This window comes from Neophocaena asiaeorientalis, unplaced genomic scaffold (genome assembly GCF_003031525.2).
Source record: "Neophocaena asiaeorientalis asiaeorientalis breed wild unplaced genomic scaffold, Neophocaena_asiaeorientalis_V1.1 scaffold268, whole genome shotgun sequence".
Classification (NCBI taxonomy): domain Eukaryota; kingdom Metazoa; phylum Chordata; class Mammalia; order Artiodactyla; family Phocoenidae; genus Neophocaena; species Neophocaena asiaeorientalis.
This window is the reverse complement of record NW_020173979.1, coordinates 2,800,950-2,816,227: the sequence shown is the minus strand read 5'-3', so window position 1 is coordinate 2,816,227 and position 15,278 is coordinate 2,800,950. Positions and strand designations below refer to the sequence as shown.

The 15,278-nt window shown below is 50.5% G+C and overlaps 1 protein-coding gene and 1 pseudogene across 1 annotated transcript in view; one reads left to right on the top strand and one right to left on the bottom strand.

Annotated features, from left to right (window-relative positions):
• The window catches only part of NEURL1B (neuralized E3 ubiquitin protein ligase 1B), a 37,037-nt gene that overhangs the window by 15,716 nt on the left and 6,043 nt on the right, over positions 1-15,278 (top strand). Inside the window, exon 2 of the mRNA XM_024753403.1 lies at positions 2,609-3,154. Within this exon, the coding sequence (XP_024609171.1) occupies positions 2,609-3,154 (546 nt within the window). The remainder of the gene's footprint in view (positions 1-2,608; positions 3,155-15,278) is intronic.
• Positions 10,726-12,260, bottom strand: LOC112405082 (cleavage and polyadenylation specificity factor subunit 5 pseudogene; annotated as a pseudogene).

Below are 15,278 nucleotides of genomic sequence, written 5' to 3'. Positions count from 1 at the left end.
TCATTCCCTGAAGGAAGTTGGATCATATAATCAAAATTAAACAAATATGTAAACTTCGCTGGTTACTTGGCTGCCTTTTATCCTAACATATAGCTGGTTTAGCAGGAAACATCCCCTTGTAGTAACAAAGCAGTATCTCTCCACACCCCAGCATCCATCGAAATCGCCAGGCCACTCTGAAGGAACAGTTGCTTAGGATCCCCAAGCCAGTTTTGTAAAGAAAGTCTCTGATTGAGAGGTAAGGTTGGAAAAACAACGGTGATGGGAGCTGAGATAAAAATAATCAAATAACGGTGGCTTGTGGTCTTTGGTGCTCTTGATCTCTAGTCCTATTTAATGTTTCCGGGAGAGGTTGCCAGCGGCGGGGACCTTGGAGAGAATCCGGCCTGTTAGACACAGGAGAGACTGCCGCCCAGGGTTGGGTGGCTGGTACAAGGCCACAGCGTGCGTGGAGAACACAGGCTCTGCTGTCCTGGGCAGCCTGTCCGGATGGTTTATACCCGGGCAGTATTTCCCCCATTCGTCTGATTTTTGTCCTGCCAGAATTGCTGTCCAGTGGTCCCTTACTCTTATCTTTGTGGTTCCGGAGATGGCCCACAGCCTGGCTCTGTGTCCACCCTCCTCTCTGCCTTAGGGGCCCCCCCTAACAGGCAGTGCCGGCCTGTTCCACCGGAGGCCCCTAGTGGCTCCCTCTCCCCGTGGTGTGCACTCTGAGCCTCCCAGGCTGGCGTTCCAGGCCTTCCTGGCTGGTCCCTATGATGCGATGGCACCCTCACCCCTCACCCCTGCAAAGCAGTGGCTGCCCAACCTCAGATACCCTCTGTCACACCTACCGTAGTACTTACCCTCCCCTCCAAGTCCAGCTTCCCCCACCTCTGCCCCTAGTGTTCCCTCTGCCTGGAATGTAGACTCCCTTAAGACCTGGCTCTGTGGACATAACCCCCTGCCCTCCGGCCCCTGGCTGAGTCTGGGGTCTCCTCTGGGCCTAACAGCCCCCCAATGCCAATGCCTAATGGGGTCTCTATTGTTATTATCGGTCCCTAATGTTCCTGTCTATTCATCTGTGTGTCTTCTCTTCCACGGAGAGACTCAGATCTCCACAAGGGCAGGATTGTATCATCACCTGTGCTCCCTCAGTGCTTCACACCAGCAGACGCATCTGCAGAAAAGATGGATGGATGGGTGGATGGATGATGGACAGATGGATGGATGAATGGACAGGTGGATGGATGAATGGATAGCTGGATGCATGCATGGATGGATGGATATGTAGATAGAAGGATGTATGGATAGATGGGTGGATGGATGGATGGGTGGGTGGATGGATGGATGGATGGATGGATGGATGGATGGATGGATGGATGGAAGGATGGATGGATGGATGGAAGGACGGATGGGTGGATGGAAGGATGGATGGATGGATGAATAATGGACTGAGCATTTTGCCTGCAGCCCTCCTCCACCAGTTCAATGCCTAGCAGGCCTGCCTAGGGGTACAAGGAATCAACAGGTGGCCTCTGCATCCCTCTCCTACGTCAGGGGTCTACAGCCCAGCCCTTCTGTCCATCCTGTGTTGGTTCCTAAACAGCAGAGAGAATAAGGTAAAATGGCTAAAAAGGCAGGACGGAGGTCACACAAACATGGCTTCAATTGAAGCTCTGCCTTTAGTGAAGCCAGCTGTGTGACTTCAGGCAAATAAATCAACCTCTCTGAAACACCATGTCTTCATCTGCATGAAGGGGATAATGGTAGTCCTTCCCTCATACGGTTATTATAAGGATTAAATGAGGAAATGCATAGTAAGTAACCAGGGATGGAGGAGGAAAGGTGGGAAGGATGATGCCCCCACCTCCAGATGGGGCCACCTGGGTTTGTGGCCAGTGTCCAGATCCTTTGAAAGGAGACTATCCCAAGATTCTCCAGGTCCTTTGGGGCAAAATTCCCATGGAAATGAATTATGAAAGGTGTATGTTCTAGAAAAGCCAGGCTTGCTTATAAAGAATGCCTTCCTCTTCTGTGGGTAAAGGGGAAGGGAAGTCAGAATCCTGGCTTGGGTGTCCTTTGGAACCTCAGTATTACGATCATGTTATTAGTTGCTTATTAACCATATGCTCTGTGCCAGGCAGTATTCTAGGAACTTCATACACATGTTCATTTAGCAGCTGTGTGAGTTAAACAATGTCCCCATTTTACAGGCAGGGAAACAGGCTAGAGAAGTGATAGGATCTCCTGCATATCACACAGCCAGGAAGTGCCAGAGAGCTGAGATTCCAGGATGCACTGGGGATCCCAAGAGTGCGCCCCAATTGCCTTGCTTTTTAATAAAAATTACACAGAGAAAAGCAACCAAAGACTCCCCACTACTCCCCAAGAATCCAAGGCCGCTGTTCCCTTTAGAGGGACTTTGCAGCCCACAAGCGGCTTTTGGAGGAAGCCTCTAGATGTGGAGGGATTTGATGGGGGTGGAGAAGTCAGTTGACCCCAGCCTGGCTCTTGTGACCAGCTCATCGGTGTTGGCCTGTCTGGGAGTGAAACAGCTCTGAACAGTTTCAGAGGGGCCTAACAGTTTGCGAGGGCGCCTAACCCTCCTGCCTGTCTCTTCCCGCAGACTCGAGCCCGCCCGCGCGCCTCCTGGCCACCCGGCCTTGCTGCGGCCCTGGCCCGGAGCGGCGCCCGGTCCTGGGCGAAGCGCCGCGTTTCCATGCACAGGCCAAGGGCAAGAACGTGCGGCTGGACGGCCACTCGCGCCGGGCCACGCGGCGCAACAGCTTCTGCAACGGGGTCACGTTCACGCAGCGGCCCATCCGGCTATACGAGCAGGTGCGTCTGCGCTTGGTGGCCGTGCGCCCGGGCTGGAGTGGGGCGCTGCGTTTCGGCTTCACGGCGCACGACCCATCGCTCATGAGTGCCCAGGACATCCCCAAGTATGCCTGTCCTGACCTGGTCACGCGGCCCGGTTACTGGGCCAAGGCGCTGCCCGAGAACCTGGCGCTGCGCGACACTGTGCTGGCCTACTGGGCGGACCGCCACGGCCGTGTCTTCTACAGCGTCAACGACGGCGAGCCCGTGCTCTTCCACTGCGGTGTGGCCGTGAGCGGCCCTCTCTGGGCGCTCATCGACGTCTACGGCATCACCGACGAGGTGCAGCTCCTTGGTAGGTCGCGGCTCCCGCTGGCAGGGGGATAGGGCGGCGCCGCCAGGACGAGGCAGTGGGTCCCCGCGCGCATGAATGTGTATTTCTGTAACATTCATGAAAACCGAGGGCTCACTTTGCCAGGCGTCTTCTAAGCAGTTGACACATTTCAACTCACTTCTTTCTGGCGAAAACCTACCACCCCCGTTTTACCGATGAGAGAACTGAGGCACGCAGTGGTTAAATGACTTGCATTGCAAAGCCAGGATTGGAACCCACACGGGTGTGGTCCAGAGTCCATGGTCAGGCCCAGGTTCGTTCACCTGCTCCTTCATTCAGTTCCATGCCCATTCACTCATTCTTTCATTCATTCCTGTGCTCATTCCTTCACTCCCTTGTTCACTTGCTTGCACACTCATTCATGCAAGTTTGTGCTTTTGCTCGCTCATTCATTCACTCATTCATATATTCACTCACTCACACGTGTTTATTCATTTGCTCGTTCATTCACTCACAATCCATTTACTGGCACAGCAGTCAAACATATGGCCTAGTCTTCCAGTATTTACAGTGCCCAGGCAGTCGGCAATATTTATCGAATCAAGGCCCACGGTTAAGGGGCTCAAGGTCCACTGGGGAAGCAGGCAGGCAAGTGTGGCTCTGGCTGTAACAGAGGAGGTGGTGAGAACTCATGGGGCTACAAGTCTGCTGCTCTTAAGACCTTATTTCTCTCTCTCTCTCTCTCTTTAAACTTTTTAAGAAATTGAGGTAAAAGTCACATGACAGGGTTTCCCTGGTGACGCACTGGTTGAGAGTCCGCCTGCCGATGCAGGGGACGCAGGTTCGTGCCCCGGTCCGGGAGGATCCCACGTGCCGCGGAGCGGCTGGGCCCGTAAGCCATGGCCGCTGAGCCTGCGCATCCGGAGCCTGTGCTCCGCAACAGGAGAGGCCGCAGCAGTGAGAGGCCCACGTACCGCTTAAAATTTTTAAAAAAGTCACATGACAAAAAAGTACCATTTTAAAGTGTACAGTCCGGTGGCATTCAGTTGGCAACCATCACCTGTATTTAGTTCCAAGACATTTTCATCACTCCAAAGGGAAATCCATACCCATTGGGCTGTCACGCCCCATCCTTCCCTCCCCCCAGCGCCTGGCAACCATGGACCTGCATTCTGTTTGCAACCTTAGCTCTTGAAGTCACAGGTGGCACCTGAGCCAACCCAGCCTCCATTTCTGGGGGAGCAAAAGGAGAGCAAGTTTCTCAGGGGACACAGCCCTATATGTCATTTACCTGCAGTGAACGCACAGATCTAAAGTTTGAGTTTTGACAGATTTATACACCTGTCCGTAAGCCAAGAAAGTTCCTGCCTGCCCCTTCTGAGGCAGCCCCCCTCTCTCCCGGGGCAGCCGCTCTTCCGATTTTTCACTGTAGATTATTGCGCCTCTTCTTGAACGTTACATGAATGGAATCATACAGTATATGCTTTTGTGTCTGGCTTCTTAATCTCAGCACAAAGTCTTTGAGATTCATCCCTGTTGATGGTGTATCAGAAGTTTGTTCCTTTTTTATTGTCCAGTAGTATTCCGTGATATGGATGCACCACAGTTTGTATATCTGAATGTTTGGGCTGTTTCTGGTCTTTCAGCCCTGCATCTTGAGGGAAAACTCTGGCCCCGGGCTCCTTGCCTACCACCACCCACACCACCATTGGGCAGGGAGGGGAGATGTATACGTTCAGGCTCCCCAACTCTCCAGGAGAAGAAAGGCAGCAGACTTTCTGAGCAGTTAGGAGCAAAGGGTTGGGAGTCACACGGACCTCTACTCCACACCTGGCTCTCCACTTGCCAGCTATGTGGCCTTAGCCAGGTGACCGAACCCTCTCTGTGCCTCAGTTTCTTCATCTGTAAATTGAGTTCGCGATAGCACCCACCTCGTGGGATTGTTGGGCAGGGGAACGTTAGATGGTGTATGAAAGGGATGCAGCACAGCACCTGGCACATAGAAGGCGCTCAAGAAATAACAGCTAAGAAGCAAGAATCTCTGCCCATTTGCATGGGAGCTGAAGCACATGCCTGAAATCCAGGCTTAGGCAGACCAAATTATGAAGAGCTACCCACCCTCCAAGCTGCGGCCTTACTTGGGCATTTTAACTGTGTTGCCCTACACTCTTTTCCATGGAAGACTTTGGTATTTCACCTCCAGGAAATGTAGGTTTCTAAAACCTCCTCTAGATCTCCTGTCACTCTTTTTTGGAGCTCTTTATTCCTATAGAGCAGGAAAACAATCAGGCCTCATTCACCTGTTCCCTCAGATAGCCCATGTCTCAGGGTAACAGCCGAGAAATCACAGCCACTCCATAATCAGTGCAAGTAGATTAGGATTTTTAAAAAATACAAATCGGAAGCAGCCTCTGATGACTTAATGAGACTGAACAAGCCTGTGAGGAGTCAGGGACTCTTGCTCCTGTTCATTTGTTCATTTAACAAGCCTTTATTGAGCCCCTCCAGCATCCCACGCCCCTTGGAGGGAAGGAGAGGGCCCACTGGAACATCAGTGGCAGGTGGCAGGCATGAGCCTCAGTTTCCTTATCTGCCAGTAGTGCCTGCAGTGAGCTGGTTGACAGGGAGCAGCTAGCACAGGTGCCTCGGGGCAATGTTCACAATTACATGCAGATGGCGAAATGAGATTAGAAGGAATGCTATCTCTCCCTGATGGGATCATAGGTGAATTTCACTTTTCTTTACTACCTCTATGAGTTATCTTTTTTAATATATATGTAAAAACCCTTTTATAATCAGAAAGGGCAATAAAGTGATTTTTCTTTCTAAAGGTTATATGAGATAATGGAGAGGTCACTGACATGTGATCAAGGCTCAATAAATGTTTCCTTCCCAGGGAAAGAGGAAGTTGACATTGATTGCATCGGGGTAAAGGGGTTATGGGTGTTTTTCTTCTTCTTTTTTTTCCCCCAAGTTATCAACAATGATTTATAATCAGAAAAAAAAAAGTTATAATAAAAATAAGAAGAAAGCGAAACAGTCATGATTTTGTACGGTTTGAGCCTGGGTAATAGATACTCTGCTGTTGCCGGCACAACATGAGAACCAAAGAAATCCCACCATAAAGGGGGTCCCTCCCTCCCAGTTGCTGGAAGAACTGGGCTTCTGAGGGTGGTGTCCACAGTACCAAGTGGATAAATAAAAAGCAACTGATGTTAGCGTCAGGCAAATTCCTCTGGCTTCCTTTTCCTCAGTAGGAACAAGGGGGTAACATAGTTCCCTTAGAGGGTCTCAGCTGTGAAACTTCAGAATAGGGACCCCTCATCCCTCCCTCACCTCTCTCAGACCACACTGGATAGACCCTCAACACCAAGCTAAAGCAGCATCTGGGGAAGGTTGTCAAGTTTAGGATGCCTGGTTACATTTGAATTTCAGAAAAATGATGGATAATCTCTTTAGTACAAGTATACCCCATGCAATAGTTGTGACATCGTTATAAAAGAATTTGTTTTCTTTTTTTAATTTTGATTTTATATTGGAGTATAGTTGATTTACAATGTTGTGTTAGTTTCAGGCGTAAGGCAAAGTGATTCACTTATACATATATCCATTCTTTTTCAGATTCTTTTCCCATAGAGGTTATTACAGAATATTGGGTAGAGAAGAATTTGTTGTTTATCTGAAATTCAAATGTAACATGGCATCCTATATTTTATCTGGCAACCCTCATCTGGGAAGTGTCCTCCCCATCTGGTGGGACAGGGGTACACTGTATTTGCCCTGGAACTTGAGCCAAAATTAAGTCTCAGAAACAAAAAGGGATTCGTAGGCCTTGCCTATTTCTCTTACCTGATGAAATTGTGCTTTCAGCCCAGCATTCCTCCTGCAGGGGGGGTCCAGCTGTAGCAGAGAGCGCTGCTTCTCTGTGGCCAGACCCTCAGGTGCCCCCTCTTGTGACATTCAGTCTTTCCTCAAGATAGGGCAACTTAGCCCCTTTTAGATAAAGAATCCAGGGCTTGGAGAAGGGAAGTGACTTGCTTGTGAGTGGCAGAGCCAGGAGTAGAACCCTTTAGTTCAGTGGTTCTCAGCCTTGGCTGTACGTTGAGATCACCTGGGGGGCTCTGAAAACCCCACTTCCCAGGTTGCAGCCAGACCAATTAGATCAGAACCTCAGGGAGGTGGTGGTGGGGGGTTGTGGCTCCCAGGCATTCAGATTTCTTAAAGGCTCCTCGGGTGATCCCAGGGTGCAGCCAGGATTGTGATCGCAATGATCGTCTTTGCATGGGTGCCTGTCCCTCCTCCCTGCCTGGTACCAGGCTGAGCTCTTCAGACCTCTCAGTTCAGGGCATGGTATCATCACACAAGCCCCTTCTCTTGTTTTGACTTTTCTGCTTCATCTCCAATCCCCGCTCCCATTCGCGCCTTTCCCTGCCCAGATAAGCATCACTCTGATGTTTGGCAGCCCTTGGGCCTGTGTGTCTTTTAAAAATATGTAGAGCTGTTTTGTATGCATAGGTAGATGGTATTGTGCTAAGGATCTTATTCTATTTTTCTTTTTTTTCACTTGCCCCATTTTAAGATTTATCCGTATCTGTCTCTCTGCTTCCTTGTTCTCTAATGGCCTCCCGCTTTGATGGACACCTGGGTTGCCCCCATGCAAACTGCATCGCTGGATACGTTCTCCCACAGGGCTGCCCTGTGACTGCTAGTTTACTGTTCTCGGGGGCATCAACCAGGATGGGCTTACTGGGGCCTGGAGTGGTCCATCCTGAGAGCCTTGATTTCTCTTGATGCTCCAGGTTACTTTCTGCTGATTTTAGTAGTTCTTGGACCCAGGAGAAGAAGGTTCAGCCAGGTCATGCACACCTCTCCTGGCTCCTTTTTCTCCAAGGAAGCCGTTTTCCAGAGCTCTGGAATGCAGGCCCCATGCTGTCCTGAGGCAGCCCTGTCCCTCTTCCAGGCAGCTCACTAGTGGTCAGTGTCATGGCCTCATCGTCCTTCCTCTGTCGAGCAGTAGAAGGCTGGTCAGACTGAACATGGAATGCCAGCCCAAGGCCATGGCATCGCAGGCTATGCTGTCAGAAACCTTTGGTTGCAAGTGACAGAAACCAGTTCGATCTCACTCAAGCAAAAAATAACCCCCAAACAAAAAAAAAAAAAAAAAAAAAGGGTGGGGGCGTGGGGAATTAATGTCTTCTGCGACTGAAAATTCCAGGGAACAGCTCCCTGTTAGACTGGCTTGATGCAGAGGCCCAAGAAATAGCACCCAGAATATTGGCCTGCCTTTATTTCTTGCTCAGCTGTAGTCTTTGTTGGTATCATCCTCCACCAGGCTCTCCCTTTGGGTTGGGGGCAAGGCCACCAGCAGCTCCAGTCCCATGTCCCACGAACTAGCAGGAGAGCTGCTTTCCCACAAGGTCTAGCTAAAATCTCAAGATCTAACCTCGTTGATCTCCATGGCCAGAGGGATGGGATAGAGTGACCGGCCAAGTTAAGACTCCCTCCTCAAGGCAATGAGTGGAAATGGGGCAGGGGGAGTTCCCTCAAAAGAATAGTTGGGTGCTGAGACCAGAAGAAGCAGGGATTGGGTGCCTGATAGGCAGCAACAGTGGCTCTCCAAAGGCCTCATAAGGGAGTCATTAACCCCCCTTGAAAACCTTGAGCCCTTTTGTTAATTTATTGGGCCTACTCTGTGCCAGACACCACGCTGAGGGCTGTACCTGGGTGATGTCTTCTGGTCCTCACAAGAACCCTGTCATCCCCATCGGCAGACCCAGCATGGATGGATAACTTGGCCAGGGTCACCTAACAGCTGGTGGTTCTAGAGTCAGTATCTGTTCACTAGTGTTATGAACAAACTGCTTGATAAAGACTTGAAGTTGTAGATCGAAATCAGAGCCTGCAGGTCTGAGTGCATCTCTCCATGCTGCAGATAAGGAAACAGAGGCCCAGAGAGGGGCAGGGATTTGCCTGAGGTCACCCAGCTGATCAGTGGCTGTGGTGGGCAAGGGGCTTTGGTCCAGGACCCGAGAGGTGCCTTGGCCTGGGACCTGTGAGCACCCACATCAGGCAGGGAGGAGCGGCTTCAGCTGGCTTCATTCGGAGCCCCACTGGGGAGCAGCAGAGGGTAATCGGCTTTTGCAGTTAACGTTTTCTCTACAAACAGCCCAGATCAGCGCCCAGCTCCCAGCCCCACAGGAAGGCATTTGCCTGGTAGGGTACCCCGAAGGCTTATCCTTTCCCAGTCAGGAGTGAGAGCTCCACTCTGTGGCCACGTCCTACTAGGGGCCCCTAAAGGCCCACTCTGTGCTGGGCATGGCACCAGGCACGTGGTTACTCCTTCCACAGCTCTGCCGTTCGTCCTCCCCGTGGGCCTGTGAGGCAGGTGTGAAACTCCCCAAATTGCAGAAGGAAGCTGAGGTCACAAACCGCACTGGCCAGGGACCAGCCGAGGTCTGTCTGCCCTGGTCCAGTCTTCTCTGGTTGGCAGCAGGGAGGCATCTGGAAAAGCCCTGGCTCAGTGCCCAACATCCTCACCTTCTCTTCTCGATCCCAACACCCCTGCCTTTCTGCCTGCCCTCTTGTGGCCATGGTAGAAGGAGCTCTGCTCCTGTCCCCTCTGCCTGTTCAGGGGCATTCTCCTGTCATTTGTCCCTTTCTCTAGCCTGTCTTTCCCTCTCCACAGAATCATCCCCATGAGCGCATACAAGGGTTCTGGTAGTTTTTGTTAACACCCCTCTTTTTTTTTTTTTTTTTTTTTTTTTTAGCTCCCATCTTTAAAAGAAACTGCCCTTGACAATCTCTTCCACAGGCTACTACCATTTCTCTGCTCTCCTTCAGAGAGAAACTTTCTCAAAGGTGTTGTCTATACCACCCCCTCCCATTTCCCTCTTCAGCTCAACCCAGTGAACTTTTTTAAAAATATTTTTTAAATTATTTTTTTTTAATTTATTTATTTATTTTTGGCTGTGTTGGGTCTTCGTTGCTGCGCCTGGGCTTTCTCTAGTTGCGGCGAGCGGGGGCTACTCTTTGTTGCGGTGTGTGGGCTTCTCATTGGGTGGCTTCTCTTGTGGCAGAGCACGGGCTCTAGGAATGCAGGCTTCCGTAGTTGTGGCATATGGGCTCAGTAGTTGTGGCTCACGGGCTCTAGAGCACAGGCTCAGTAGTTGTGGCGCACGGGCTTAGTTGCTCCGCGGCATGTGGGATCTTCCCGGACCAGGGCTCGAACCCATGTCCCCTACGTCGGCAGGTGGATTCTTAACCACTGTGCCACCGTGAAATTTTTTTTTGATTAAAAAAATTTTTAACATGAAATTAAAAAGAAAACACAACTAGAAAGAAATCAATTCTCTTTAACATTATACAAAAAAGTATGAGTAGGCCCCAAAGGGAATGAAACATTATCACATTTGTTTACACCACCCTCTGGTTCTTCATATTATTTACTATTCAAACAACAGAAAGTATAGTTGGCAATTTAAGGACTGGGGAAGAGATATCCCCAAAGCACATTTTCTACCATGTTTATTCTACACTGCGTATAGCTGTGCTCCCAGAGACAGCTTCTTCTACCTCTGCACTGGCAAAGGATTTCAGTTGTAGGTAAAATGGAACCTGCTCAGAAGCTGAGGGAGACAAGAAATGGTGGATCTGTAGCCTGGTGCGTCGTCAATTCAAACAATGGGGCAGCTACCAGCTTGTCATTTTTAGGTTCTGCAAACAAGGCTTTCTCTTGAAGTTAAACCAAAAACAACTGCTTATATTCCTTAGGCTTTGTAATGTGTGCAGGAATATATGGATACTGAGGAGGTTCAACATTTGGTCGCTACTAGTTACCCATGTAGCCATCAATGACCCAGTCTGGCAGGACTCACCGTGATGCCCCAGTATCTCGGCCAGTGAGAGTTTTAGCCCTTCAACTTCATCTTCTCCTGGCTTAGGGCACCACCAGGTGCGTTGAAGAAAGTTGTTCCCAGCTGTGGCAGTAATACACGGGGTGGCCAGTGCTTGTGGACCAGCAGAAACCTTCTCACTCCAATTTTATCAAACTCCTCCCTAACGTGCTGAAACCTGGCTGCAATAGAGCCGTCTACACCGCTTCACTGGACTTCAGCCTGCAAGCTCACCCTTCAGCCTCGTGCTGCCAAATCCAGAGCTGTCATCTCCATCCTCCCACCAGGCCTCTCCCTGCTGCCACAGGACACCTCTCCCCGCCTCTCTGACCTGCTCGTGGCTCCGGGCCTCCAAAGCTCCTGCTTTTCCTCCTACCTCCTGAGCCTCTCCTCCTTGGCCCGCTTGCTGGCTCCTCCCCTGCCTGTCTCCATATGCTGACAGCCCCAGGATTCTATCCTAGGCCCTCTTCATTCTCTTTCCTTCTTACTTTTATTTTTTTTAATAAATTTATTTATTTATGTGTTTTTATATTTGCCTGTGTTGGGTCTTCGTTGCTGTGCGTGGGCTTTCTCTAGCTGTGGCGAGCGGGGGCTACTCTTCGTTGTGGTGCACAGACCTCCCATTGTCGTGGCTTCTCTTGTTGCAGAGCATGGGCTCCAGGCACGTGGGCTTCAGTAGTTGTGGCACATGGGCTCAGTAGTTGTGGCTCACGGGCTCTAGAGCACAGGCTCAGTAGTTGTGGCGCACGGGCTTAGTTGCTCCGGGGCATGTGGGATCTTCCCAGACCAGGGCTCGAATCCGTGTTCCCTGCATTGGCAGGTGGATTCTTAACCACTGCGCCACCAGGGAAGCCCTCCTTCTTCCTTTTAAATCATATACTACAACATGCACATAGATAAGTGCCTAAACAACTGTAGAATTTAACAAACAAATGAGGCAAGGCCGTTTCTCTCATCTACCCTCTTTCTCCAGATGATAGGAGCCTGTCGCTGGGCCTTGAGTTCCATCTCTAAGCCGTTGGCTCCCAAATCCATATTCCCAGCCCTGACACCTCCCCTGAACTCCAGAGTTCCCTCCGCCTACTCACATCTCCTTCTGGCGTCCGAGAGGCTTCCCACATGGAACACGTTCACACAGCCATCCCTGTTGTCTGTGGATGGCACCGCCCACGTGGTACCTCAGCCAAAACCTCCGGGGTCATGCTGGACTCCTCTTTTCCTCCCCCGGCAATCATTCCGTCCGCGTGTCCTGTCACTTCTGCCTCCAGGACACGACCCGAAGCAGTCCTTCTGAGACACTGAAGTGACTGATGGATGGTCCCCTCTGTCTCCAGTTCTTCCAGTCTTCATTTTCATCTTCACACACAGATGGTTTCTCTTGGGGCATAAATTCTGCTTTACCTCCAGGCCCAGACATAGTTGACCTGAGAGAGCCAGGGAAGAGAAAGAAAGGGAAGAACTGAGCTCCATCCCAGGCCAGAGGCAGGCCCTGGAGGTGGCCCAGGGAGAGTGGGAGGTCAGGGCACCCATCCCAGCCATTCCAGCCTCCGCGCGCCTGGCCTCGGACTGCTGCTGCGTGATGGTGCTTGGTGGATGATCATGGCGGGGGGTGGGGGGGTACTTGTTGGACCCTTCCTCTCAGAGATATTGGGTCCCTGGGGACCACAGCTCCACTTGGCCTGAGGCTGAGTCCCCATGCTGGGCAGCTGTAAGAGTTGAACAAGGACAGCTGAATTTTGGAGGCAGCGTTGCTTGTCATAAGGAGCCCGGCTCTGGAGTTGCGTAGCCTGAGATGGAATCCCATTTCTGTCACCGCTGGCTGTGTGACCTTGAATAACTCACTTCATCTCTCAAAGCTTCGGTGTTTTCCCACTATGAAATGTGCCCATTTTGCAGAGCCGCGTGGGATAGTGGTAAGGATTGATAAGGGTAATGAGTGCAGGGAGGTGCTTCTGGTAGGTGCTCAAGTAAATGGTTGTGTATACTTTCATCAGCTCCAGGGAGTGGATTTGGAGACGAGTCGCAGGTTAGAGCCAGGAAGTTCTGATAAGCTTCCTTGACGGCCTCTTGATGTGGCTGGATTTCTGCCTGTAGCCAGCTGGCTGATTCTCCATAGAGAAGCTTTGAGAGGTGGATTCTGAAGGGTCGGGCCTAGGCCAGCACTCTGCTATCTTGGGCCTGTCTCACTCAGGGACAATGCCGGATAGGGACAAAGCTCCTTATATAAAGGAAGGAGACCCAAGCTTTTCCAAGGGGCTACTGTGTGCCAGGTCCCAGGTTAAGTGCTGTCACATACTCTGTAACACCAGCCTCAAAAACATAGCTTTCACCGCCTCAGAGACTTCACACATGCTGTTCCCTCTGCCTGAAATGCTTACTCTCTACCTCCCAGCCACCACTCCCTCAGCCTTCGTGTCATAGCTCCGTGATCAGAGACTGAGCTGTTCTGACCCACTCTCAGGCCCCACTTCTGACCAAGTCCCCCTTTGACATACACAGAGAATCCCAGTTCTATCACTTCCTGGCTGTGTGACTTGGAGTAACTCACCTTGCCTCTCGGGGTCTGAGTTCCCCACTGGAATGTGCCCGTCTTTCACAGCATCGTGAGACGGCAGCTCTTGGTGGCAGTCATCACAGTTTGGAAGAAGAGTTCGTTTTCTGTCAGTTGCTTCATTAGAATCTGTCTCTCCCACTGCAATGAGAGCTCCATGGACCCAGAGGCCATGCCTGCCAGTGCCCAGCACAGTGCTTGGCACATGGCAAGTGCTCTATACATTTTGTTAATAGATGTTTAAGGAATAATGATAATTACCATCTTTTGAGCACTTTGTGCCATGCTCTGTGCTAGACCACCGGTCCCCAACCTTTTTGGCACCAGGGACTGGTTTCGTGGAAGACAGTTTTTCCACGGACCGGGTGGTGGGGGGATGGTTTCCGGATGATTCAAGAACATTGATTGATTATGGTCTCTGTGCGGTCAAACCTCTCTGCTAATGATAATGTGTGTTTGCAGCCGCCCCCCAGCACTTGCATCACCGCCTTGGCTCCATCTCAGATCATCAGGCATTAGATTCTCACAGGGAGCTCGCAACCTAAATCCCTCGCGTGTGCAGTTCACAGCAGGGTTGGCGCTCCTATGAGAATCTAATGCCACCGCTGATCTGACGGGAGGCAGAGCTCAGGCGGTAGTGTGAGCGATGGGGAGCAGCTGTAAATACAGATGAAGCTTCGCTCGCTTGCCCTCTGCTCACCTCCTGCTGTGCGGCCTGGTTCCTAACAGGCCATGGGGACTGATAGCGGGTCCGCGGCCCAGGGGTTGAGACCCCTGTGTTAGACTCTTTATAAAAGCATCTAACTTAATCTCTATAACAACATGGGTGGGAGTGTGGGGGGCAGGTATCATCATTATTCCATTTTTTTAAAAAATTTTATTTTATTTTTTTATACAGCAGGTTATTAGTTATCTATTTTATACATATTAGTATATACATGTCAATCCCCATCTCCCAATTCATCACACCACCACCACCGCCCCCGCCCCCACCCCTTCCCCCACTTGGTGTCCATACGTTTGTTCTCTACAGCTGTGTCTCAATTTCTGCCCTGCAAACCGGTTCATCTGTACCATTTTTCTAGGTTCCACATATATGCGTTCATATACGATATTTAAGCTGAGGAAGCTGAGACTTCAAGAGGTAAAGTGACTTACCTAAAGTCACATAGCCAAGAAGGGCTGGAGCCAAGACTCGAACCTAAGTGTAACCATCTCCAAGCCACGCTCTCAATTAGGATGCTATACGGAAGGACAGGCTCTTACGTGGAGCTGTTAGGGGCCGGGAGGAAGAGCTTTGGGGGTGGGGGACCGAAGCAGAGTGTGTTGGCAAGAGCAGAGGCCCAGGGCAAGCCATGGCTAATGCCTTTAGGCTTGGCCTTGCAGGATGACTGTAGTAGGGCAGCGAGCCCTGGGAAAATGCATTACGCCAAGAGGCTCCCAGGAACATCCACTTGTCTAAAATGCCTTTTCAAAAAAAGTGCTTGTTTTAGTCTGCTTTTATGCATGTTTTTTTTCTGATTACAAAATCAGTGCATGTTCATTAGCGAAAAATGAGAAAATCTGAAAACCATAAAGAAGCAAATTTCCACCCAGAGATAACCACCCTCAAATTTCTATGTATTTCCTTCCTATATCTTTCCTCTGTATCCCATGCATACATTTCCCACATAATTAGAATCAAATCATATATTCGGTTTTG